General features: G+C 54.0%; 1 protein-coding gene across 5 annotated transcripts; it reads left to right on the top strand.

The window, feature by feature from the left end:
* The first annotated feature begins 1,290 nt into the window (after positions 1-1,290).
* Positions 1,291-22,188, top strand: ZNF746 (zinc finger protein 746). 5 transcript variants are annotated; one of them, XM_026479122.4, is made up of 7 exons: positions 1,291-1,375; positions 4,375-4,674; positions 4,760-4,886; positions 5,847-5,960; positions 17,155-17,346; positions 17,850-17,975; positions 19,099-22,188. In XM_026479122.4, exons 1-7 carry the CDS (start codon positions 1,352-1,354, stop codon positions 20,154-20,156), a joined length of 1,941 nt encoding a protein of 646 aa, XP_026334907.2. In that variant the 5' UTR covers positions 1,291-1,351; the 3' UTR covers positions 20,157-22,188. The 5 variants fall into 5 exon arrangements, with proteins under 5 accessions (XP_026334907.2, XP_026334906.2, XP_026334909.2 ...); XM_026479121.4 differs by having other exon boundaries at positions 19,096-22,187; XM_026479124.4 differs by having other exon boundaries at positions 4,805-4,886; positions 19,099-22,185.
* Positions 22,189-23,994: the final 1,806 nt, after the last annotated feature.

Here is a 23,994-nt window from a genome sequence, read left to right as displayed (position 1 = left end):
AAGTTCCTCACCAAAATAATTATAAATGTGGTATTGTGTTCATTACATTTAGAAATATTTATTATAAATAATAAACACATTACAGAAAGTTCTAAGCGGCTGCCTACCGGTATTTACCGAACTATTTTCCTATTGCTGGAAGAATTTATTCCATTTCAAACCAAGGCAGACGTGAGTTAACAGCTGACCAAATAAATAAATAAATACATGAAAAGCCCAAACTGCCCAGCAAGGACCTAAAGCAGCAGAGGCGACGTGGCGGATGCCCTGTGGGAGAAGGCACGGGTCTCCTGGGGCTGTCGCCGCGGTCACCCTGCCCGGCCCGGCTGGTCCCTGGAGCCGGGAGATTCCTTTTGGTAAGCGAGTCCCTCGGGGTGCGTGGGTCCAGAGCGCGAGGCGCGGCGGGCTGCGGGTCCGTCGCGGGGTACAGGCGGTGCCTCGGCGCACGCCCGGCCGTAGGCCGGGGGGGCGGGGCGGGGGGGGCGGTCTGTAGGCCCGTGGGTCGTAAGGTCAGGGGCCCGTGGGTGGGACAGCGTTGGTGGGAAGGGGGTGTCAGTGGGTCTGGGGGTCCAGAAACCTGTGGGCCGAGCAGCATCGGTGGTGGTTCAAGGGGTCTGGAGGCTGGTGGGTCGGCTGGCCCGTGGGTCGGACAGCGCCGGTGGGTGGGTGGACGGGTGGATCCAAGTGGGTCGGCGGGTAGGGAGGCCGGTGGGTCTGTGGGTCAGTGAGTCAGGGTGTCGGAGGGGTCGGCGGGCCGGTGGACTGGTGGATGGGAAGGTCAGGGAGTCGGGGGGGGGGCGGTGTCGGAGGTCGAGAGGTCGGTGGGTCGGGAGGCCGGTGGGTTGGGAGGTCGGGGGGGGGGTCTGTGGGTCCCGGGTCGGGTGGTCGAGGATTCGGGAGGTCGGTGGGTCGAGGGGTCGGGAGATCCACTGATCCGCTGGCTGGTGGACCGGCGGGTGGGTGGGTCGGCTGGCCGCGGGGAGGGGCGGGGCGGGGCGGGGCGGGGCGGGGCGGGGCGGGGCGGGCGCCGCGCCTGCGGTTCGCCTCTCCGGGCTGCAGGTGGGGCTGTGCGGCCGCGCTGCCTCCAGGAAGCCTCACGGGCCTGCGCCGGCTCCCAGGATGCAGTGTGGACCGGCCGGGCGCTGACGGCGGCGGCGCGTCTGCGGGCGGAGCGGCGCGGGCCGGCCAGCTAGGAGCGCGGCGACGCGGGCGGGGAAGGCAGGGCCGGGCGGGCGCCGCCTGCGGAGAGGCCGGGGGCCGGCCTGCGTGGAGCCGCGCGCGGCGGCGGCGGCGGCGGCGGCAGCGGCGGCGGCGGCGACTTCCTCCGGGCCGGGCCGGACAGCGCACGGCCATGGCCGAGGCGGCCGCGGCTCCGGTAAGGGCGGCCCGCGCGCACCGACGCGCGGACTCGGGGCCCGGGCCCAGCACACGGCGCCGCAGGCCCTGGGGAGGGGCTCCGTGGGCCGGGCCGGGCCGCCGGGCCTGGGCTCCGGCGAGCGGGGCGCGGGGTCCTCCGGGGCCTACGGCGCCCGCCGGCCGGGCCCCCCATTTGCGGCCGAGCCTGAGCAGGGCGGAACCGGCCGACCCCGCAGCGGAGGCCGCCCCACGCCGAGTTCCTGCAGCCCTCCGCGGCTTCCTGCCCCCGCCCCATCCGCTGGCCCCTTCATCTCCGCGCCCCCCACCCCGCGTCTCCTTTCTCTGCCCACCGCTCTGCCTCAGCGTTCCCTACCTCCCAGCTCCCCCCAGCGGCCTGGTGGCACCTGGGAGGTGTCCGAAGCGGCTTCGATTCCGCACACGCCGAGTGCCCAGCTCGATCGAGGTCGGGGCGGAAGACAGCTGCTCCCTCTTGTAGAAGCAGGCGGGCACCAGCCCTGTTAGGCATTATTTTGTCCTCACAACAAACCTGTGGGGCAGTGCTCGTTCCGTCATACAAAAGAAGACCCCGAGGCCTGGAGAAGTTAACTTGCCTAGGATCGCACAGCTAGAAAGTGTGTGAAAAGACACAGTTGGTCTGTATTCAGGGACACATCGTGTGCTGGGGGAAGCAGGCAGGTACACTGGTGATAATGGTGCAAACAGAAAGAGGTGAGTGGTTCTTGCATCGAGATAGAAGGGTGCTGTGGGAGAGCAGGGGAAGGAGAGGGAGGGGCTGGCACCCCTTTGTGGCCTGTGCTTCTGTGATTTGAGCTGGGCTTTTAGGGAAGCCTAGGATTTCATCAGGCTGAGTGGACCAGTGGAGCTTTTCAGGTGCGGAGGTCAGCTTGCGCTGGGAGAGAAGGCAGTACCGGTAGTGTTCGAGGACCAGAATCCAGTTCCTGCTCCACGGAAGATGGTTTTGGTAGGGAGGCAGTGGGAGAGAAGGCTGCGGGGAGAGCTGGAAGGGGTTTTAATGCCTGGACTTCATCATATGGTGGGGGGTCCTTGAAGGATTTGGAGTTCTCTTACCATCAGCTCCTCTCAAGCATACGGTTTCCCCTTCTCTGGCAGGAGTCTGAGGACAGCCCCATATTATCCACCCACCATTTAGTAAGGACTGGGCCTGAGCAGAAACAGTCACCAACTCCCCCTAAATAGTGCGAAGGCCCAATACAGGGCTCCCTGCCCTGTTAAAATGGTAAACACACCTTGTGCCTTACTGTTTAGAAAGGTTATGCAGGTGTCCTTTTCCTGCAACGCAAAGATTGCAGTCCTATGGCAGTCAAGTGCACTCGGAGGCCGAATAGGATTTCAGTAGCTGGGGAGCCGGGTGACGAAGCGAATGGAGACTTCTGGAGCAAACTCTTGGAGGCTGGGGTCAGGTGTCAGGGATTGATCAGAAAGGACAAGTGGGCAAGGAAAGGAATGGCAACTGTTGTAGACCGTGGCCCAGGGTGCCAGCCCAGCGCAGTCCCTGCAGCCTCGGGGCACAGGCACCTGCCTCCTGAGAGCAAGAGTCCCGCCCTCATCCAGTTGTGTCCCTCCAGCAGCTCTCTGCCCATCCAGCTCCTCCCCAGCGAGAGCCCTTCCTTCTTCAGGTCAGAGGTCATCTGGTGCAGCCTCCCTCCAAACAAGCACGGAAGTGCTGATGGTGCTTGACAATGTTTTGGCCTCTGCTCACAGTCTCTGCTCACTGTTTTCGGAGGTGTCCACCCATGCTGTAGTTCTCGAGGACTTTCTCCAAATGAGCCCAAGCTGCTCCCTACTCGTCACTTCTTCATTTTGCAGATAGTCACCAAACATTTGTTTGGGAATGGTTTCCAGCATGTTGTAAGGAAACCTGCGTCCTCAGGCACAGCCAGGACAAGACGCAGATATCTGGACCTCCTCTCTGACCCAGGGGGCCACCTTCACATGTGGGTTGGTCAGGTGGTTCAGCCCCTACCCAAGGCAAAATGTGCCCTTTCCTCGGGGTCTCCAAATGCCAGTCAGGTCACTCAAGCTACATGGGAACTTTCCAGCAACAGGGAAGTAAGTCACTGCTTGGGGGAAGCCTTATGACCGTGGTCATACGTATAAAAGTCTAACCTCGTGGCCTATGTTTTACCTTCCTCACCAATCTGTAAGATGTGTCACTGATCCCAGAGTAGCTACAAAAATGTCAGAGACTAATTTTCCCCTTGGGAGGGGTGGGGACAGTGAGAGAAACAGACTCTCAGGGCCCAGTGGACCCATGTTGATTTTGTCCCCTTGACCCACCCATGCCACGTGGGTCAAAAAGTCTAACTCTTGGCTGGTGGAGGTTTGCAGTAAGGGTGATTTTTAGTTTAGGGAGGAGCAACTAGGGAGGGGACAAAATCAGATGGCACTGGGGGGGGGAAGGGATTAGCTGTTTGATTTTTATGTTTATTAAAAAGAGACACGAGATGCTTTAAAAAAAAAAAAAAAAGCAGTTGAGCAATTCTCATGTTTGTGCCGGTTCAGTGAACCAGCTGTTTTTTTTTTTGCTAGGTCATCATCCGTAGACAGTTCCTGTGTGATTATGATGGGAGGTGCTGGCTGGCCTCTCGTAAATCTGCAGTTGACTGTTTATCCACTGAAATGCCCCAGCGGTGCTAAGTCACTGTTTATTTAGCAGAATTGCACTGAGCACCTTCCACAGGCCACGCACTGTGCCGCAAAAAGCTGCAACACTGCCTTCAGAGAGCCCGTCCAGGCAGATGCAGGAGGTCCCCAGGCGGTGCGAGCCGAGCCTGGAGGGAAGGCACCTGCCTGGACTTCGGCCGTGTCTGAATTACCTAGAGGAGTTGATCCTAGGCTGAGATCGGGCACACGGCCCAGGGCGTCCCTGCTTTCTATCTGAGCTCCCCGCCCAGCTCCCCAGCACCTAGGGGAGAGGGGCTCAAGGAATGCAGTGGATGGAATGAATGATGGTGGACTTCTCTTTGTTTCCGAAAGATTTCTCCGTGGACGATGGCAGCCACAATTCAGGCCATGGAGAGGAAGATCGAATCGCAGGCTGCCCGCTTGCTTTCCCTAGAAGGGCGGACGGGGATGGCCGAGAAGAAGCTGGCTGACTGCGAGAAGACGGCCGTGGAGTTCGGGAACCAGCTGGAGGGCAAGTGGGCTGTGCTGGGGACCCTGCTTCAGGAGTACGGCCTGCTCCAGAGGCGGCTGGAGAACATGGAGAACCTGCTGAGAAACCGAAATTTCTGGATCCTGCGCCTGCCCCCGGGCAGCAAGGGGGAGATCCCCAAGGTATCTCGGACACCTGGGGTGGGGCAGCCCGAGGGACTGTGCCTGTAGGTGTGTGGGTGAGCGTGCGTGACACTTGTGGTTCCAGGTGCCCGTGACCTTTGATGACGTGGCCGTGTATTTCTCTGAGCAGGAGTGGGGCAAGCTGGACGAGTGGCAGAAGGAGCTCTACAAGCACGTGATGCGGGGCAACTACGAGACGCTGGTGTCCCTGGGTAAGGCATGATACTCATTCTTCTGTTAAGTGTGATTTCGAGAGTCCTCAAACCTATCCATGCTGGTGCTTTTCATCGCAACCATATGTAAATCGCTAGAAACTCTGACTGTGCAAAGGGTTATCTCCCCCTCCACTAAAAAGGAGCACCAGGTAGCCCCCTCAACCTCGTGAAGTTCATGGGTGGCCAGACAGAGAGGGGTGGTGGTGTTTCTCCTAACCAGGCCCGGAGCATGGACGTCTCTGTCCTGCTGAGACCAAGTCTGAAGCCTCAGGCTGCTCTCGGGTCCAGGACGTAATCGACCCCCATTCCTTTAGCCTTCCCTTACAGGGAACCGTGACCTTTCTGGCCACACTCCTCCGGGTTAGGGGAGAATGTGGGCAGACCATGCTTCCCGTGGCCAGCGCTGTCGTCATGCCTCGAGGCTCTGCTCCCTCAGACGCGGGGGCCGCCGTCACTGTCCACATGTGGCAGCTCCAAGAGGCTGTTCCTGCCTGGGCTGCTTTCCTCTTGGGATGGCTTCTGTGTGACCCCAGATCTAAAGGCGATAAGTCAGGCCCGGTGAGGAAGGGAACGTGCAGGCATGATGGTCTGTTTCGGTTTGAAGAAATGCACTGCTGCTTAATGTGGAGGCTCTACCGGCGTGTCGTGTGGGGCCTGCGTGGACGTTGGGGCCGGGTGATTGTTGTGGGCTCGTCTGTGCAGTGTGGGTGTTCGGCACCCTGGCCTTGACCCACCCATGCCAGGAGCACCTCACCCCCAGCCCCCGGGGATGACAATCAAAAATGTCTCCAGACTGCCAGACGTCCCCTAGGAGACAAAATGGCCCATGGTTGAGAACCAGTGCTCTATGCTAATCCAGAAGTTTCATTTCTTGGCCACTCTTGGATTTCTAGGCTGCGGGTCCCCAGCTCTGAATGGAACCACATGGCAAAAGCTAACCTGTATGTCCTTCCTCAGACTACGCCATCTCCAAGCCCGAGGTCCTCTCCCAGACTGAACAGGGGAAGGAGCCGTGCAGCTGGCGTCGCACTGGCCCCAAGGTTCCAGATGTTCCTGTGGACCCGAGTCCAGGTGAGGGGCTGACAGAAGGCCAGGGACACCGGGCAGTCAGGTGGAAATAGAGGGTCCCCTAGACCCCCCTAGAGGGTCAGAGAGAGCATGACCTTTCCAGGAAGAGCCGAGGAGAAACCTCAGCCTTGAATGTTTTAAATCTAAGTTCTTTAATAGTTGAGTTATGACCTGGGGCCTGTTCCCCTGACGCTCCAGGAACGCTTCCCAGCGTGGAAACAGGCAGCAAACCTAGTGTTTTGGAAGAGCTAGAGCCAGTGCACACAATTAGGGGAGGAGGACACTCGTAGAGAAGGTAGGAGTGTGTCCAGGACAGAATTTAATTTCTTCCCAGTTGTATGAAGAGCCAGCCTTGCCCCATCCAGGAGCCAGTCCCATTGGCTGGCCACATGTTTCAACACGACTAGAACGACAGATTTATTTGAGGTGAATCTGGATACCTGATAGCACTGCCTCGGATTTTCCTGGAGCCAGTCAGCACCTTTGAAAGTTAAGGGAGGGACAGGGGGATGCGTGAGAGAAGCCAGGTTACTGAACTGAAGCCCCCCCCCCCACCCTGGCAGGTGTGGGGATGTGACAGTCCACCCCTGACCAGGAGACCCCCCTTCTGCAGGCTGGAGCCTGCTTTCTGCACAGACCCGCCGGGTCTGTCCCACCTGCCTTGGGTTCCCCTGGCGTCTGAACACCAGTGTTACTGAAAAGTCTCGCTGTGTTTCATTTGTGATTAATGACATGCATCTTGCGCGTTCGCTGTTTGATCGCAAGTGGGGTTTCATGCTGCCGGAGCAGCGCACGCGCAGAACCGGCCATTCCGTCGATGCTCAGGAGCGCGCTCACCAGTTTAGTTCCACAGACGTCCTCTGAGACTTTGCTAGGTGCCAAGGACAGAGCTGGAAGTGGAGGACAGAGAGATGACTAAGCAGAGCGCTGTCTCCGTGGAGAAGAGGGCTCTGACACGGAGCCCGGCCTCCTAGCCTCCGGGGGAGGTCCAGGGTGGGTGGTTCATTTTACTTCCCACCCCCTCATTCGTGGGAGTGAAAAGGGGCCCAGAAATACGGTGGCTGCTGGCAGGACCCCCGCCACGCCCTCCCGTCCAGCACAAACTCCACTCTGTGCTGCAAGCCCGTCAGCAAGAACCCCGTTGCCCCCCACCCACCTCAGCGGGAGAAGCGGGAACGCCCAGCTCATGCCTCACCCCCTCTGGGCTTGTGCATCTCCTTGGCCGACCTCCTCTCCACTTCTCTTCAGTTCCTAAATTCTCCCGCCGGGCTTCGGGGAGCTCCGCCCCAGCAAGACCTCACATCCTCAAGCTTTTCCAGAGCATCCCTGCCCTTTCCTATCCAGAGGAGCCCTGGTTCTTCCGGGGGCCCTGCATCTGCTGCGGCCCACCCCGTTCCCACGTCCCTCCTAGCCCCCGCCTGGAAGGCAGTAGCGTCCTGCTCCTCCACATGGCCTCTGTGCTGGTCTCCTCTCCTCCCTGCAAACCCCCACCTTTCACTCAGATGCCTCCCGTCTTCCTCCCACCTGCTGCAGACCTCGTCTCTGCTCCTGCCATCATGCCTGGTGAGGGCAGTGTGCACAGACAGCCCTCTGAGCACCCCAGCCTCCACTCTCTCTCCACCACCCACCCCGAGGTCACTCCCCTGTTGCCCACAGTGATGCACCCTTCCCATCATCTCAGTTTGAGCTCAGCCCCCCAGTGCCCCTCCCATCCTTGCGGATCTCTCTTCCCAGTGCCCCGACCCCAGCATCTGGCCCTTTCACCGCCCAGCTGGTCCGGAGTGCCCTCTTTGCCCAGCCGAGGTTCTGGTCCAGATTCCCCCTCGCCCCTCTTAGTCATTGTGCTCACCTGGCAGAACCATAAACTTGGTTAAATCTGTCTGCCTGTCCCCCACCTGTTCCCATGCAGCTGCACAAGGCTGGAGAGACACCCCCCCCCCCCAGCACAGCCCTCTTTTTCTCACCTGCAGTCCCTGGGTCTGCCCCCCAGTCACCCGGCATTTCCTTTGTCCATTCAGGTGCCCAGAGGCTGGCAAACTGTGGCCCGTAGGCCAGATTGCCCGCCATCTGTTTTTTGGCTCGAGAGCTTAGAATGGTTTTCACGTTGAACAAGTACTGTTTAACTGAAAAAAAAACAAAGAAACAGAACTCACAGCACTCCCACCCCACTGGCCTGTCTGCTTGATCCAGGGGTCAGCCCCGACCCTTTCTCACATGCGCAGCCATCGGCCATTGGAGATCCTAGTAGCTAGCCCTCCCTTCAGACTTGTCCAGAATGCTGTCACACCCCATCTCCTCGACCCTGCCACCCAAGCCCATCGACTCCTGCGCTCACCTCCCAACCAGCCTACCCGCTCCTGCACTAATCCCCCAGAGTAAGCCCTGCGCCCTTTCCTTCAAATCCCCTTACTGGCTTCCCACTGACTCAGACTGGCTCATGTTTCTGTTTGTGTCTCACTCCCTCTGTTCCCACCATGCCGTCCTCCCTGCTGCTTCCCCCCCTGCTGCTTCCCCCAGCGCTCCTGGCTGCTCTGGACTCCGACTCCAAGCCTTTGCACCCCCTTTAGGTCCTCCCAGGGCTCCACCCATTACCTCCTTTGGGGCTCTGCTTATTTAACATTTAAATCATCACCTTATTTAAAACTGCAGCCCCTGTCCCCACCCAGAATTTCCAGTCTCCTTTCCTTGCTTTGGTTGGTTCCACAGCAGAGAGCATCATCTATTATGTGTATTTCTAGATTGTTACATATATTTTACATTGATAGAGATATAGATATTACATGTATTGCAGAAAGAGAGAGGATAGATTTCACGTTTATAGATGAATATATGGCCGACTGGGCTCTCCCCATTAGGATGTAAATTTCAAGAGGACAAGCACTTTTATTTTTTTCGTATGATCATTTCAGGCACCTCAAATACTGCCTAGCACAGAGTAGGAACTCAACAATTATTTGTTGAATGTTAGTAGTGTACGTAATTTAAAATATTTCTGTGTTAAAATATGTGTGTTAAATTCATTGTTAGATTTCCCAGTCTCATTCCTCCCCAAGGTAACCAGTTGTCCTGAAGTTGATGTTTATCCCTTCCTTCCGCATTTTAAAACTTTCATTTAAAACTATTATGTACCTATGTAGCCTTAAGCAATATATGATATGGTCTTGTGTGTTTTGAGAAATGGTATAAATGTCATTATATTTATCACTCAATATCGTGTATTTCAGATTTATCTCTGTTGATGCAGATAGATCAAGTTCATTCATTTTAACAGATGCTTAATACCCCAAAAGCAACTTCGTTCCAGCTCGGTCTCCACTGGTCTGTTGATGTGCACTTCAGCTGTTACTGGTTTTTCACTCTCACGAGTGGTGCCGCGGTGGGCAGTCTTACCCCTGTGCGTCTGTCCATGCGCTGCCGCCTCTCCGGGGAACGGACCGGGGTGGACCCCCTGCGTCGCGGGGCGTGCTTGTCTGCACCTCCGCCATCGCCATGGTTACGCAGCTGGTCGTGCTGCCATCAGCAGCTACGAGTGCCCGTCGTCTCACATCTTTGCCCTCTTTCTGCATTAGCTTCCTGCCAGTCTGATGGAGGTCGAAATGGCATCTTGTTTTGATTTGCGTTTCCCCGACTCTTAGTGAAGCGGGGCGTCCTTTTCGTGCTTATTTGGTTTCTTCAGTCAGTTGGCTTTTTCTGTTTTTCCACTGTTGCTTTTCAGTCTCTCACTGATTCCGGCTTCTGTCTATAGGTTCTGGATCTGAACGCTCCATCTGTTCTTTGCATCACAGATGTCTTCTGTCGGTCTCTGGCAGGTCTCTTAACTTTGTCGTGCTTGTCCTGAAGTCTTAATTTTGGGGACAGTCAAACCTACCAGTTTTTTTCCCTTGTGATCCACTTTTTCTATCTTAGGATCGCCTTCCCTACCTCACTCCAGGTCAGAAAGACATTCTTCTCCATCTTCTTATAAAACTTTCAAAGTTTTGCTTTGCACATTTAAGTCTTCAGTCTATCAAGAATTAATATTTGTGTAGGTTGCAAGGGAGAATTTAAATTCTTTTCCCCACAAGGACATCTGATTTCCCAACAAAGTCTGCTGAATATTCTGTCTTTTCTCCAGTGATTCGTAATGCTGATTTGGTCAGCAACCAGGTTCTCATGAATGCACGTAGTTTCTGGGCTGTTTATTCTGGTTTCTTGGTCTTTGTCTGTCTTTATGCCAATGCTCTCTGTTTTAGCTTCCTAAGAAGCCCTTGTATCTGGAAGACTAAGCCTTCCCTACTTGCTCTTCAGAACTTTTCTGGGCTATTCTTGGACCTTTGTTCTTCTGTATGAGTTTCAGAATCTTCATGTCACGCTCTCAGAAAATCCTGCTGGAATTTTTATTGGAACTGCATTTACTTTATGATTTCATTTCTGGAGAATTAGCTGCTCACAATACGAGCCCCTCTCCCTGTGGGAAGACTCACTGAGTGAAGGGTGGGCTGAACAGGCTTCACGGTTTTCTCCGATTGTTGTTTCTGTTGTGAATGGCATTTTCACATTAACTACATTTTGAATAGTTATCACAGGGGCGCCTGCGTGGCTCAGTCGTTAAGCGTCTGCCTTCGGCTCAGGGCTGATCCCAGCGTTCTGGGATCGAGCCCCACATCAGGCTCCTCCGCTGGGAGCCTGCTTCTTCCTCTCCCACTCCCCCTGCTTGTGTTCCCTCTCTCGCTGGCTGTCTCTGTCAAATAAATAAATAAACTCTTTAAAAATAAATAAATAAAAATAAATAAATAGTTATCACAAGTACATAGATCTGCTGTTGACTTTCTTTAGTAAAAGACCGCTTTTGCTCAACTTCCTTATTATTTCTAGTAATTGACTCGTCAGTTCAGATTCTCAGGGATTTTGCTCTGTAGACAGTTGTACCTTCCTCAGGTAACACAAAAGTTATCTCTGCTTTTAAAACTGTTATAACTTTATTTCTCTTGTTCGGCAGTTTGGCCAGGATGTTGTTGAGTCATCCCAGAGATAACCGGCATCCTTAACTGCACAGTGCTTCGAAGGTCTCACAGTAAGGATGCTTTTTGCCATTGACCTTTGACGATACTCTTATTATAAGTTTATAGACGTTTCCTTCCACTTCTGGTTGAAGTTACTGTGACCAGGTGTTCTGTTGTATCAAATGGGGTTTTTCCTTTAGTATTGTGCTTTGTTTCTTTAAACATCATACATAACATTAACAAATACGTACAGGGGCGCCTGGGGTGGCTCAGTCGGTTAAGCCTTTGCCTTCGGCTCAGGGCATGGTCCCGGAGTCCTGGAATCGAGTTCTGCATTGGGTTCCGTGCTCAGCAGGGGAGCCTGCTTCTCCCTCTGCCGCTCCCCCTGCTTGTGCTCGCTCTCTCTCTCCAACAAATAAATAAATAAAATCTTAAAAAAAATAAATAAATAAACCATACAGAATAAAATCCATGTAACCCTTAGAGAATTCTCAATACCCCAGCATCAGAAAGAGATCACAACCAGAACCTTCCATCGCCCCGTGGTCCCTCTCCGATCCCTTTCCCCTCCCTCCCTTTTACAGATAAAGGGAAAATTCAGGAGGAGATGTGATCAGTCCCTTGCTTCTCTTTACATTTGTATCCCGTATGTATTTATTCCTAAATGACATCGTGAACTTTGTATGAATGAGCTCACAGCATCTGTAGTCTTCTGCAGCTTGCTTCTCTCACTGGCCCTTGTTTCGGAGAGCCCTTGTCCCATGTCGTCGCGGCACAGCTGCCCTCATTGCTTTTCACCAGCCCGTGGTTTTCTGCTTTACCATGGCCACACGGCGCGTGCGTTCCCTCTGTTGATGGGCGTTGGTGCTGTTTCTAACTCGTTTGCTTTTAGGAACAACGCTGTTGTGAAAACTCTGAAGCACGTGTAAAAGTTTCTCCGGGTGTAGACGCAGGTGCCCGACCACCCACCGCCCCTCATCCTCGCCAGCCCTGGAAATGCCTCCCACCCTCATCGTTGCCCATCTGATGGGAGCACATCAGTTTAAAATTCCTACTTTAAAGTGTGCGTTTTTCTAATTAACGAGATAGAGCATTATATTCTCTGTTTATAGGCCACTTCTCTCTCCTCTTCTGTGAAATGCTATTTATGCCTTTTGTCCGTTTTTCTTTTGTTTTCCCTTGACTTGTTGATTTGTAGGAGCTCCTTTCATGTTCTGAATATTAATCTTTTTCTCAGGCGTGTGTATTGCCAGTATCTTCTCCATTTATGGTGTATTTTATTTTATTTTATTTTTAAAGATTTTATTTATTTATTCGACAGAGATAGAGACAGCCAGCGAGAGAGGGAACACAAGCAGGGGGAGTGGGAGAGGAAGAAGCAGGCTCCCAGCGGAGGAGCCTGATGTGGGGCTCGATCCCAGAACGCCGGGATCACGCCCTGAGCCGAAGGCAGACGCTTAACCGCTGTGCCACCCAGGCGCCCCAACCATTTATGGTATATTTTAAAGAACGGATGCTTTTGATTTTAATGTACTTGGTTTTCCTTTTTATGTCATAAACAAGCGGTTTCCCCTTCCTCAAGGCAGTAACACACCGTCTCATGTTTGCTTCTGGAAGTTCTGCCTCTCACATTCAAGCTCTTAGTGGCAGCGGAAGGTCGGGACTGTGGTTCTTTCTCACTTGCGCTTTGGGTCTTCTTTCCCTTTGCTCTTTGGGGTCATCTGCTAATTACGTTATAACAAGTTCTGTGGAAAATCCAATTGGGATTGTGGTTGGAGTTGCATTCACTCTATTAATCATGTTGGAGAGAACAGACCCCTTTGCTGTGTTGAGTTACGTTACTGGGGAATGTCCTAAACCCCCTCCATTTAGCTCATCTGTCTACGTGCCTCAGTGAAGTTTTAGAATTTTCTCCAAAGAAGATCTTGTATCGTTTTTTGTTGTTGGATATATTCCTAGGTTCCTTGTATTATTTTTTTTTTGTATTTTTTTATATTCTTTCCTTGTATTTTTTTTAAATTGCTGCTGTCAGTGGTGGTGTTTTGTTTTGTTTTAGAGAGGAAGTTTGAGAGCTGGGAGGGGAGGAGCAGAGGGAGAGAATCGTAAGCAGGATCCACACCCAGCACAGAGCCCGACACAGGGCTCCATCTCACAACCCTGAGATCAAGACCTGAGCCTAAGTCAGGAATTGGAAGCTTAACCCGACAGAGCCACCCAGGTGCCCCAGTGGTGCCTTTTTTTAACATGCTTTTTCTGTTTGTTACTGTCGTCTGCACAGGGCTGGGAGGCAGGGACCTCCTTTTTCCCAGTGCCTGTTCTCATGCAGTAGGAGCTCAATTCTGTGACACCCCCCCCCCCACCTCTGGGCATCCCTCCACGGGGCCCACCAGGAACATACCTCATCATCAGAGAGTTTGGGAGCAGAATTGGACAAGCACAGTCCTTGCCCATCCATCCTCCTCCCCTTGGGCAGTTGGCCACCCTGAGGGGCCCGGCTGTCTCTGTTGCTCTGCTGGGGACAGGTCCCTTCACTGTGGTCCAGTGGGGGACTTCCTATCCTAGAGTCAGTGGAGTTGCATTGATCACTTGACCCGTAATTTTCGACCTGTCTTCTCTTCCTTAATACAAACATACGAGGTCATAAAATACCCTCCAAGTACTATGGGAGACGCAGCACACACGTTTTGATAAATAATATCTTCATTAGCACTGGGTTCCACATATCTTCTCACTTTCATTGTCATTTGGCCTTAGAGCCTTGGATTATTTAGAAAACATACATATCCTTAAATTTTACGTGTGAGGAGTTTGGGGATATCTGTTCTTGATTTCTGACTTAATGTTATGGTTAGAAAATAAGTATATAAAGTACAAATCTTTTAAAATTTACCGAATTTAGCTTTATGGTCTAGAAAGTGTTCGTTTTTCCTTCCCATTCTGTGTGGCTTGAAAACCTGTGTTTATCTTGTCGTTAGGTTCTGCTGTGTCCATCTGATCGGGTTGTTAATAGTGTTACTCGAATGGCCTGTAACCTTGAGTCAGCTAGATTTATCCGTTACAGAAACAGGTGCATTGAAACCTCCCACTGAGAAGTTGGGAGTTGTTTATTTCTCCTGGAGTTTTGCTTTATTATTTTGAAGCCAAGGTATTGGATTAAACATTTAGAATTATTTTCTCTTTCTGGTCAGTGTAACACTGCACAGTGACCCTTTATTTATTTCTGCGACTATTTCTCTTTTCAAAATCTATTTCGTCTGATAACGGTGTAACTACATCTTTTTTTAAAATGTCTTTAATCTGGCTTTTGTTCTTTCACACTGCTCTTGCATCCTCCTGTTTTAGGTGCATCTTTTGCAAACAGCATATAGCTAGGTTTCTTGTTCCTTTTTAGTGTGATCACCTTTACCTTTTGAATGTCCAGAACAGTGGGCACTAGCCACATGCAGCTGTTGGTCACTTCAAAAGTGCTGTAATGGGGCGCCTGGGTGGCTCAGTGGGTTAAGCGTCTGCCTTCGGCTCGGGTCATGATCCCGGGATCCTGGGATTGAGCCCCACATCGGGCTCCCTGCTCAGCGGGGAGTCTGCTTCTCCCTCTCCCCCTCATTTCCTGCTCTCTCTCACTCTCAAAAAAAAATTTTTAAAAAGTGCTGTAAAGATGAAATACATAAATGTTGGACATTTTGTATATATTGGGTTAAGTAAAATATATTATTAAAATTAATTTCACCTGTTTCTTTTTGTTTGTTTGTTTGTTTGTTTGTTTGTTTTGAATGTAACTACAGAAAACCTAGAGTGAGCTATGTGGCCTGCCTGGTTTCTCCAGTGGACAGTGCTGGCCCAACCCGCTTACACTGATTGTGGTCGCTAGTGTGTTTGCATTCTCACCCACCATCTTGAATTGCGTTTAGACCTTAGACCACATTTTCTGTATTTCCTTTTTTACTACCCTTCCTCTGAGAGTTCTTCATTTAGATTCTTTCTTCCTCAAACTAATTTTTTCGTTTTTTTTTTTTTAAGATTTTATTTATTTATTAGAAAGAGAGAGCACAAGTGGGGGTCGGGGCAAAGGGAGGAGAAGCAGACTCCCCACTGAGCAGGGACCCCGGGACCCCACACACACACACACACACAACTTGGGACTCGATCCCAGGACCCTGGGATCGTGACCTGAGCTGGAGGCAGACGCTTAACTGACTGAGCCACGCAGGCGCCCCCCCATCTATTATTATTTTTAATCAGTTTGGAAGTTATATGTTCTGTTTCTGTTCTTTTAGAGGTGACTTTAGGAGGGTTTTTTTCCTTTACAAATGTATCCGCTAGAAGACTTCTGTGGGTAAGTGACAGACTCTCGGTTTGTGTTTGTATAGGAATTTTTATGTGTCTGAAAATACTCATTCCATTTCTGTACGCGAGGGATATGGATTCTCATGTGAATGTTGTTTTCTCCCAGCCCCTTGGAGATGCTTTGCTGAGATGAAGCTGAGAGGGGAGCCGAGCATCTAGCCACTGTGGCCCTGTGGGCGGTCTGCCCTGTCCTCCGCCGCGTGGCCTCTGGCTGCGGGGGCCTGCAGTGCTACCGCATGTCCGGGCATGGATTTCTTTCTCTCGATCCAGCTTTCATCATCGGTAGTTTTCAACAGTTTGGGAAATTTTGCAATCTTATCTCTCTGAATACCGCCTTGCCTGCCTTCTCCCTGCTTGTTTACTCTGGAATGTTCTCGTACTATCCTTCATGACGGCGGACGTCTCTTCATACTTTCCGCTCCGCCCGTCGTTTCTTACTTGGCGTCTGGTTAGCTCACCGTCCTCGGCTCGGTTGTTTGCGTTCTGTTGTTTCGCCTAGGGATCGGGTTTTTAAATTTCAGTGATTTTATTTTACAATTCTAAAGTTAGATTTTGTTCTTTTTCAAAATCTGACAGGTCAGTTTGGTTAGTCTCTTATTTATCAGACTCTCCCCCTTTTTATTTTTCCAAATATACTAAACTTTATATTCTGTATATGGCCGTTCCAGTGCCCAGCGTCTCTGCAGGCCGAATCCTGCGGGGTGTGACCTCTGCTGACCCCCGAGGCGGCTGCTTTTCTCGTCGAGGTGGTGGTTTGCAGTGGTGAGCTCAGGGATGCCCGCGAGCTGCGTGGAAAACGCTGTCCTCCGGAGGCTCTGTCCGCTCTGCTGGTCCTCGGGGCTGCCGCGGCCTCAGCCTGGAGGCTTTCAGGCCACTCCGTGGTGTGACGTGACACCGAACAGCCTTGGGCACAGGTCACGGTGTGCCAGCTCCCAGGGTGGTACTTAGGTCCCCGGACCCTTCCGCTTGTTCTTTTTTCTGTAGTTCTTGGAGTCAGTTGGGCCACAGCTCTCATGTTGTTTGGCTCCTCTTCTGATTGTCACTTTAGTTTTTTCATAGGGACCTGAGTTGTGGGGGTGTCCCTGGGGGTCAGGTTTGCATTTTCCTGTGCCGGGGGCCTCCTGGGTTGCGAGGGTGGTCAGCCCGCGTTTCTGTGGATTTCTCAGCTTCGGGTCTCCGCACCGTGTGGGTGGTACGAATTCTGTGTGTACGTGGGCAAACTCCAGAGTCTGAGGGTGGCCATCCCACCCATGGCCCTAGACAGGTGGCAGCTCCTGGTGGCGCCCTCAGGTGGATAGAGTTCTTCTAGTCCCCAGCTCACTAGGACCGAGCCTCATGGCTCCTGGCTTTGCGCTCAGAAGGGCTCTCAGCCTCGCTTGGGCGTCCAAGCCCAGCCCCTGAGGCCTGCGTCCTGTTCCAGCAACTCCCTGGGTCACTTGGCTCCTGTTTGAACTCTTGATTGACTTTGCATTTGTTCTTTGATTCTTGTATCTGGAATATTTCTTTTATGCTCACTTATATACAGGTGGGGGGGTAAGGTTTGGGGGGATATTTGGGGTGACTTTTTATGTAGCATTTCTGTGTTAAAAGTGAGGGCAGGACGTGCCCACAGCAGCTCAGTCTTCTGCATGGATGGGCCAGAGGCCCAGCCCTGAGAATGCTTTCCCACCCTACCCTGTGCTCGATACCATGTGACCTCATGCTTCGCCCAGAAGGCCCTGCCGTCCCCACTGCTCTGGCCTTCCATTCCCACCAGGTTCTTTTGCTCTTTGACCCTTGCAAGCCCCTATGTGCACGTCCTTGGCTGGATGTGTCTACCCCACGCCCGAGGGGCCCTGATGCTGTATGTTCATGCCCTTTCCCTTTCTTAGGCTCGGGGCCCCCAGTTCCTGCCCCTGACCTCTTAATGCAGATCAAGCAGGAGGGCGAGCTCCAACTCCAGGAGCAGCAGGCGCTGGGGGTAGAGGCATGGGCAGCCGGACAGCCGGATATCGGGGAGGAGCCGTGGGGCCTCAGCCAGCTGGACTCCGGAGCAGGAGACGTGTCTACAGACGCTGCCTCTGGTGAGTGGCTGCAACCAGAGCAGACACCGGCAACGCGATGCAGGGACTAAAGGCGGGGTGCGGGGAAGGAGCTTCTGGAAGCACCGGTGGGAGCCGTGGGCTCTCCCACATCTGGCCTGACTCATGCAGAAGTGCTCTCCCCTGAAGGCAGAGGGCTGTGCCAGATGCCGCTTTGCAGGCCCCACCGTGGGTTCAATGCTCTTGTCTCGATATCTCTGCCTGACCTTCATCAGCTGCGCTCCCGTTCTTGCCCCCACCGTTGCGCTTTCAAACTGCCAGATGCCTCACATTCAAGAGGCCTCTGTGAAATAAATAACATCGGAGCTTCCTGGTGCCTCAGAGAAGGCGCAAAAGAGAACTGGGTGCGGGAGAGGCGGGGCTGTTACGCTCCCCCGGGAAAGGCCCCGGTGGGATCTTGGGGTCTAGCCTGCCCTTCCTTTCGCACAGGCTTTCCGCCCCCTTCCTTCCCCTAACCCACGGGCTCTGGTCTCTCTTCATTGCAGGTGTCCACTCCAACTTTTCAACCACTATCCCACCCACTTCCTGGCAGGCGGACCTCCCTCCCCACCACCCTTCTTCAGCATGCTCCGACGGGACACTGAAGCTCAACACAGCAGCGTCCACGGAAGGTATGGGGATGGCAGAGAGAGGACGGGAAAGGGTCCCTCTTCCTGGGAGGCTGCCTCAGCCCAGGGCCGTCACTTTTATTGGTGAACTGCCCTGATTTTTCGGCCAACAGGCCATTAGGCGTTTGTGATGTTAGGCCTCTGTACAGTCTGTCCTTTATCTCCCTCCAAATTCTTACGCTTGGACAGCCTTTCTTGAGAATGTTTCCAGCTGTCCCTCTCAGATGGTCTTAACCAGTCAAGCCTGGTAAGCTGATCCCTTGAGAGGATGTACCTTCCACCCAGACTCGGCAAGCCTGGCCCCTCGCTGGCACTGAAAAACCAAAAGCAAACCAGAACCACTTCTTAACTACCAAAGAGAGGTGTCTCTGAAGGCCGGATTTGGGAAGAGCAACTACCAAATTTATGTATTGGCCTTCTAGTCACTTCTGTTTTGAAGGCCAGTTGTCTTACTTTAATTATTTCTATCATGTTTTAGCCCCCCCCCCCCAAATGTGCTAAAAGCCTAGGTCCCTGATCTAAAACTTCGGGATGTGAGATTCGAGTGCATTTATATAAAATCAAACACATTTGTACTATTTTACTAATATTTTTATCATTAGCTGGCTGGCCACATTTACCGAGCGCTCACCGCCTTTCAAATAGCGTGCTAAGTGCTTTCAGATGTGTCATCGGGCTTAATCCTCATACATCCCTATGAAATAGGGTACTCACAGATGGGCTGTGGGTCAGAGAGCTGCCTGAAGTCCACAGCTGGGCGGGGGGCACGGTGCAATCGCAGATCCACCGGAGCCCGCACCGGGCTTCTGCCCCTTGGCTTCTTTGCCGCCAGTGGTCAGGCTCAGGATAAACGCATGATTCGCCTTGAGAGCCAAGGTGAACCCGGAACGTGGTGAGCAGATGGGATGGTGGCTTTACCGGTGAAGGTCCTCGCCCACAGTCTGAGGCAGCCCCATGCCCGCCTGGAGGATGCTCGGCTGAGCCGGACCCGAGTCTAGGAGAGTCGGGCTCAGCGGTGGTCATGGAGCCGAGTGGCTGCCGAAGAGCCGACGGAAGTATCGGGTCTTCCTTCCCTAAGCAGGCACGGGGACAGAATGATACGGGGTCTTTCTGTCTTTCTCAGCAGATGTAAAAATTGTGATAAAAACAGAAGTCCAGGAAGAGGAGGTGGTGGCCACCCCAGTGCATCCTACTGACCTAGAGGCTCATGGGACCCTGTTTGGACCAGGCCAAGCCACAAGGTTTTTCCCTAGTCCGGTCCAGGAAGGAGCCTGGGAAAGCCAGGGCAGCTCCTTCCCCAGCCAGGACCCCGTGCTGGGGCTGAGAGAGCCCGCCCGGCCCGAGCGGGACATGGGTGAGCTCAGCCCTGCGGTGGCCCAAGAGGAGACCCCTCCAGGGGACTGGCTCTTTGGGGGGGTCCGGTGGGGCTGGAATTTCAGGTGTAAACCCCCCGTGGGCCTGAACCCGAGGACTGGGCCCGAGGGGGTGCCCTACACCTCCCCCGACACCGGAGAGGCGGTGCTGGACCCCAGCCAGGCCCCGAGACCCTTCAGTGACCCCTGTAAATACCCCGGCCGGACAAAAGGCTTCGGCCACAAGCCCGGCCTGAAGAAGCACCCCGCGGCCCCTCCGGGAGGGCGGCCCTTCACCTGCGCCACGTGCGGGAAGAGCTTCCAGCTGCAGGTCAGCCTGAGCGCGCACCAGCGCAGCTGCGGGCTGCCCGAAGGGGCGCCGGGGGGCGCGGCGGGCGGCGGGGCGCGGGACGGCAGCGCGCTGCGGTGCGGCGAGTGCGGGCGCTGCTTCACGCGGCCGGCGCATCTCATCCGCCACCGCATGCTGCACACGGGCGAGCGGCCCTTCCCCTGCACCGAGTGCGAGAAGCGCTTCACCGAGCGCTCCAAGCTCATCGACCACTACCGAACGCACACGGGCGTGCGGCCCTTCACCTGCACCGTCTGCGGCAAGAGCTTCATCCGCAAGGACCACCTGCGCAAGCACCAGCGCAACCACGCGGCGGGCGCCAAGGGCCCGGGCCGCGGCCAGCCGCTCCCGCCCCTCCCGGCCGGCCCCCCCGACCCCTTCAAGAGCCCGGCCTCGAAAGGACCCTTGGCCTCCACAGACCTGGTGACCGACTGGACTTGTGGCCTGAGCGTCCTGGGACCCAGCGATGGCGCGGACCTGTGAGGCCCCCAGGCAGGCCGGGGCGCCCTGGCCCCCTCGCCCCTGCCGGCCGCGTGGGGCGGGAGTCCCGCCTGCAGACGTCGGGGTGGCGGCCAGAGCTGAGGCAGCAGCGGAGCCTGGGGGAAGCAAATTTGCAAGTTGCCGAACTGATCACTGGAAAAAGAGAAACTCCGGCTTCCACCTCTAAACAAAGTAGAATTCTCTGATTGTGAAACTGAGCAGCATAGAATTTTAAGTAATTTAATTATGAAAACTTTTTTTTTTTTAATTCTTGACGAAAAAAGCTGGAAAATAGTCGTAGTACCAGTTTAAACTTTATAGTGTACTTTTGGTTTCCGGAGCGTGTGTTTGTGTGGGCTGTGTCCTTACCAAGTCTGACAGTGAGTGTGCGCAGAGTTGGCCGGCTGGGGACACAAGTGAGGAGGGTCTTGGACTTCCCTTGGCCCCACTGACGCCTAGGGATGAGCTGGTGGTTGCACAGAGTTCGGGGGAGTTGAGACACCCCCCCCCCCCCAGCTGTGCTCAGACAGGATTGGGCAGGGCCCAGGCTGGTCCCATCACCACCTGCTCTGCAGTGTGGACCCCCCCCACCTCGTGTCAGCTGGGAGAAGGACTTGCCCACCAGCAGCCAGTCCCATTTCCCAGCTCTCCTCCATCTGAAAAGGCCCCCAAAGTGCTGGCCTATTAACGAGCCATCTGCCACCCCTATTGAAAGGGATCTGGGTGGTGTCACCCTGTTAGGTGACTCAGAGCCTTATAACGGAGAGTCATCTGAAAACCCAGCGTTAGGGCTGCAAGAGGTGAGGAGGCTGAGATGGGCCAGTGGAACCCTTCGATGTCACCTACCAGCAGAGCCAGGAACAAAGCCTGGCCTGCTCACCCCTGCACGGGGCTGCTTTCCACTCCAGCGAAATGCTTCTTTCCTTTTCTCTCTGTGTAGTGTTTCTTCATTGTCAAAATGCTTTCACTGCGCATCTCATTTGATTACTGTGACCTTGTGAAGCGCGCGGGACAAGTGTTCTTTCTTGTTAGAGATGAGGAAATAAATTCCTCAAGGGGGCACATCCCAGCCTCTCTCGGGGAGAGCGCGGTGCTGCGGCCGCCGTTGAGCGCCTCCGACAGACACAGCTCGTCCTCCTGGAGCATCAGTTTGGGGGAGGGAAGGTTCTCGTTTTTGCCCTCTTAAGATTTGTACCACATCTGCCGGAGCAAGATCGTCAGGTGTCCAGATTCAGCTGAGCACTGGCCACTTCGGTGTGTGTGCTCACCCCCCCGCTGCCCCCACGGAGGGCGCTGGGTGGCAGGTCTGAGAGGCTGGGCAAGGGCCAAGCGCTCGCTCGTTCCCCGTCTGACATCCTAGAGGTGGAATTAGAAATGGCCCAGGTTTCTTGATTCCACCACAGTGCTGTCCCTGCCACACAAGTATCCATTCCCCTTTTGTTGGAGCAGCCACTGGTTCCCTTCCCCCAAGTGGGTAACCAGTTTCCCCCGAGGAGCGGGAGACCGTGGCTTCCGTTCAGTCAGCTCCCTCATGCGTACTTTTATTAGGCAATAGACTAGTTAAGAAAATTGTTTCTATGTACTGTATATTTTGTACCTGTTTACACTTCTAATATTGATATAACTGATATTTTGAAAAACAAATGAAGAGGAAACATCCTGTTAAAATAAAACCTAACCAGCACCAAGGCGCTTTGGTTGGTTCCATTCTTCTTCGGCCCTGACGCCTCCAAACCCTTCTCGCTCTCGAGCTGTGTGGCCAGCTTCCTCACGCCCTTCCCCTGCACGTGGTCACCTCAGACCCAGGGAGGCCACCGTCCCCGAGAGCTGGGAGTGGAAGAGTCCAGAGAAGTTTGACTCTGTGTGGGGAAAACCATAACGCATGCCGTCCCTGTGCTTCGGAATATAATCATGTTTGTGTAACGCGGCTTTATGTAACTCGGTATGATGGATGCGAAGATAGATCTGGGAGAAAAATGGCAGAATGTCCGAGAACAGCGGGTGCTGGATGTTCTGGGCTCGCACCCTGTCCTGGCTGGGCAGAGGCGGAGAAAGGACTGACGGTGCCTGGAGCTGCTGTATTCCTGGTCCGGGACTGAGGTCCGCCGGTGGCGTCTGAGCCGGGCGGACACCCACGTTCCCAGCAACCAGAGTTCACGACTGTTAACGCTTTCTCTGGTGTGCTCGGTCGTTTTCACATTTTGATCTTTGTCTTTGTAAGAAAATGAAAATATCAAATCTGCGTAAAATTGCCACAAGGGCACGGGAGTGAGACACGGAGAAGGAGCAGAAGTGGGTCTCACCCAGGCCCACCGTGAAGATGGCGTTCCTCCTGACCGGCGGCCCGGCCCTCTCTCACGCGCTTCTTGTCCACCTCCCCCACTGGACGTGTCTCCAGTCCTGGGAAACCAACGAGGGACACTTCTGGGGTCTGCCCAGCTCACCATACCTCCACCCCACCGCCGCGTGCAGGCATCCACACGCCCTCTGGCCACACACTCTGCATGCGGGAATCCCGTGTATCATGCCAAAGCCCCAGCCATGTGGGGGTTCACTCCGTGGGCGGCTCCCAAGGCTCTGGGTTAGGTCACTCTCAAACAGAACATGGGGAGGACAGGGTTTGGGGGGCGGGGGGTAGAGTTCGGTATCAACATTCAGAAGGGGCACCCCAGCAGTAATCGGGGAGACCAGGAAGCATCCCGCTTAGGCCGAAGCACTGCGGTCCCTTCCTGCACTAGTGTCCTCTTGCTGCCGTAACAAATGACCACGAACTTCGTGGCTCAAGCCAGTACGGATCTATTTTATACTTCTAGATGTCAGAAGTCCAAACTGAATGTGAGGAGCTAGTCAAGGTGTCAGCAGGGCTGCGGTCCTCCTGCAGTCCAGAGGACAGTCCGTTGCCTCGCCTTCTCCCGCTTATAGAGGCCACCTGCGTCTCTTGGTTCGTGGCCCTCAACTTCCGTGGCAGTCACTCCCACCTCTGCTCCTATCATCGCATCGTTTTCTGACTTTGACTCTCCTGTCTCCCTCTCAGAATCTTGCAAGGACCTTGGGCCTTACCAGATAATCCAGAATAATCACTTCATCTGAAGATCCTAATTTAATCACACCTGCAAAGTCCCTTTTGCCATGTGAGGTACCATATATTTTTTTAATTTTATTTATTTCAGAGAGAGTGAGCTAAAGAGAGAGCAGTGGCGGCAGGAGGCCGGTGGACAGAGGGAGAAGCAGACTCCCTGCTGAGTGGAGAACCCGACTCAGGGGCTCAATCCCAGGATCCTGGGATCCTGACCTGAGCTGAAGGCAGATGCTTAACCGACTGAGCCACCCAGGTGCCCCCACGTAAGGCACCATATTCACAGGTGCTAGGGATTAGGATGTGGACATCTTAGGGGGGCGATATTCGGCTTACTACATGTTCCGGATCCCAGGGCAATCCTCATCTCCTGTCTGAGGCCAGGCCAGATCCTCCTTGGATGCGCCGATGTTCTGGCACCGAAATAATGTGCCGAAGTGAGAACATTTGAGCTTCATCGTGCCCAGCCATTCCTTCGTCTCAGCCACCCTCTGCTGCCCATAGAAAGGTGCCCATCTGCTACCCACCTCCTCCTGACATCTCTCTTTACCTTCATCTTTCTACAACTTTGTTCATGCCTGATGTTTCCAAAGATGGCCCCCATCCCCTCCGACTCTCCGTAGTGGCTCTATGTATCTTTGTCCTGTTCCCAGGCAGACTTAAGAGGGCTCATCTGTGCTGTAACCGTTTCAACAGCATCAAGACCAGTGAGGATTGTGCTGGCCCCTTAACTTTCACTCTCTTATGTCTCCATTCTGGGGAAGA

This window comes from Ursus arctos, unplaced genomic scaffold (genome assembly GCF_023065955.2).
Source record: "Ursus arctos isolate Adak ecotype North America unplaced genomic scaffold, UrsArc2.0 scaffold_3, whole genome shotgun sequence".
NCBI classification, from domain to species: Eukaryota; Metazoa; Chordata; class Mammalia; order Carnivora; family Ursidae; genus Ursus; species Ursus arctos.
Note: the sequence above shows the minus strand (reverse complement) of the source record. Positions and strands in the feature narration are given on the sequence as shown.

Coding starts and splice junctions, on each gene's coding strand:
- ZNF746 (XM_026479121.4), top strand. CDS start 1,352: ATGGCCGAGGCGGCCGCGGCTCCG. Junction 4,887..5,846: donor CGAGACGCTGGTGTCCCTGG/GTAAGGCATGAT, acceptor GTCCTTCCTCAG/ACTACGCCATCTCCAAGCCC. Junction 5,961..17,154: donor TCCTGTGGACCCGAGTCCAG/GTGAGGGGCTGA, acceptor TCCCTTTCTTAG/GCTCGGGGCCCCCAGTTCCT.